Source organism: Cnephaeus nilssonii (assembly GCF_951640355.1).
Source record: "Cnephaeus nilssonii genome assembly, chromosome: 13".
NCBI classification, from domain to species: domain Eukaryota; kingdom Metazoa; phylum Chordata; class Mammalia; order Chiroptera; family Vespertilionidae; genus Cnephaeus; species Cnephaeus nilssonii.
Window position 1 is genome coordinate 39,869,580 of NC_137084.1, and position 1,906 is coordinate 39,871,485.

At 43.8% G+C, this 1,906-nt stretch overlaps 1 protein-coding gene across 1 annotated transcript; it reads left to right on the plus strand.

Annotated features, from left to right (window-relative positions):
• Positions 1 to 663: 663 nt before the first annotated feature.
• LOC307109553 (olfactory receptor 52K1-like) lies at positions 664 to 1,626 on the plus strand (the record flags this gene model as incomplete). The annotated part of the gene is made up of 1 exon (XM_079788365.1): positions 664 to 1,626. The coding sequence occupies one exon, from the start codon at positions 664 to 666 to the stop codon at positions 1,624 to 1,626; it is 963 nt and encodes a 320-aa protein (XP_079644491.1).
• Positions 1,627 to 1,906: the final 280 nt, after the last annotated feature.

Here is a 1,906-nt window from a genome sequence, read left to right on the forward strand (position 1 = left end):
GGTGGTGAAATCAGATAGCCATGTAGAGATACTGGTGAGAGAAACAAGATATGCATTTATGAAATGACTGGGGAATAATCCAAGGAAGAACCTGATTGTTATTGAAGTCATTAAGCACCATGTAATCTGTAACCTGGCAGTCAAGTGAAGTTTGGGGAAGCTGGATGTCTTCAATTTAAAAAAATTTTCCAGATATTGGGATCTTGGGCAGTTTCTGATGAAGGTTAGTGGTATAATACGAGGGAGCCAATGTAGATTACATCTAACACCAGCATTCAGAACTTGGGACTATGAGCATGAGAGGAGAATTTCTTTTTAACATCAGTTCCTGAGCATTTAAATCTTGTTATGTAAATTGCCCCAGATTATAGATATATTAGGATATCTAATACTGGAACTTGGTTTCTGAACTTCTTGTCCAGGGCATTTCCACTGGACCCAGTTGTCTTGCCTCTTCTGTGTTTTAAGATCTTGCAGAAATATTGACTAAGTTGAAAATTATTTTGGACTGTTTTCTGAGAAGTATGGGGAAAGAGTGATGGTGATGGTGGTGTTAGTGAGACCATATATCCTAAGCTTCCAACCCTCAGAGTATCATTTAATTTAACCTGCTATTTTTTTAATTTTTATTTTTTGCAGTGGCTCTTTGCTCTTCTGAATGAGATGATCACCATGATTCTTTCCAATACTTCTTATCTCTTCCCACATACTTTCTTCTTGGCTGGCATTCCAGGACTGACTGCTGCACACATTTGGATCTCACTTCCATTTTGCTTCATGTTCTTCCTGTCAGTGACTGGGAATGGTGTTCTGCTTTTTCTTATTCGAACAGAACGCTGCCTTCATCAGCCCATGTTTTTCTTTCTTGCCATGCTCTCCTTTGTCGATCTGGTTCTTTCCCTCTCCACTCTGCCCAAGATGCTGGCCATTTTCTGGTTTGGTGCTACAGCTATCAGCTCCCACTCCTGTCTTTCCCAGATGTTCTTCATCCATGCATTCTCTGCCATGGAGTCAGGAGTGCTAGTGGCCATGGCCCTGGACCGCTTTGTGGCCATCTGTAACCCACTGCGTTATGCAACCATTCTTACGCCAGTTGTTGTGGCCAAGATTGGAGGCCTAGTGGTGCTGCGAGGTGTGGGATTGACCATCTCCTTTCCAAGCCTGGCCCATCGGTTGCCCTATTGTGGTTCCCACACAATTGCCTATACCTACTGTGAGCATATGGCAGTGGTGAAACTGGCCTGTGGGAACACCGCTGTGGATAACCTCTATGCCTTTGCCGTGGCAATCTTTCTTGGTGTGGGGGATGTGGCCTTTATTGCCTACACCTATGGGCAGATTGTGAGGACCGTAATTAATTTTCCTTCATCTGAAGCACGTGCTAAAGCAGGCAGCACATGTACTGCTCATGTCTGTGTTATCCTCTTCTTCTATGGCCCAGGCTTTCTTTCTGTGGTCATGCAGCGATTTGGCCCACCCACAGCCTCTGCTGCCAAGGTCATCCTTGCAAATCTCTACTTGCTCTTTCCCCCTGCACTGGACCCCATTATCTATGGGGTCAAGACCAAGCAGATCCGGGAGAGACTGTTTAAAATTCTAACCCCCAAGAGAATTGATCCCACCTGATTAGAGTTCTCATCACCTGGACCTCAAGGACCAGGATGACCACCCCCTCTGGGGTGGGAGACCCACAGCTCAGGTTATTTACCTGGTGAGGACAATGAAGGGAAAGCAAATAAAATTGTCCTGAGTATTTGGAAGTTGGGAAATCTCTTCTGAGGTCTATGGTGTTTAAATATTGTGATGGAAAATTGAGAAGGCCTGAGTATCTCAACTGATCAACCAACAAATAATTTTTGATATCTTTTTCTTCTAAAAGCTTATGATTTACTGTATTGATAAGATA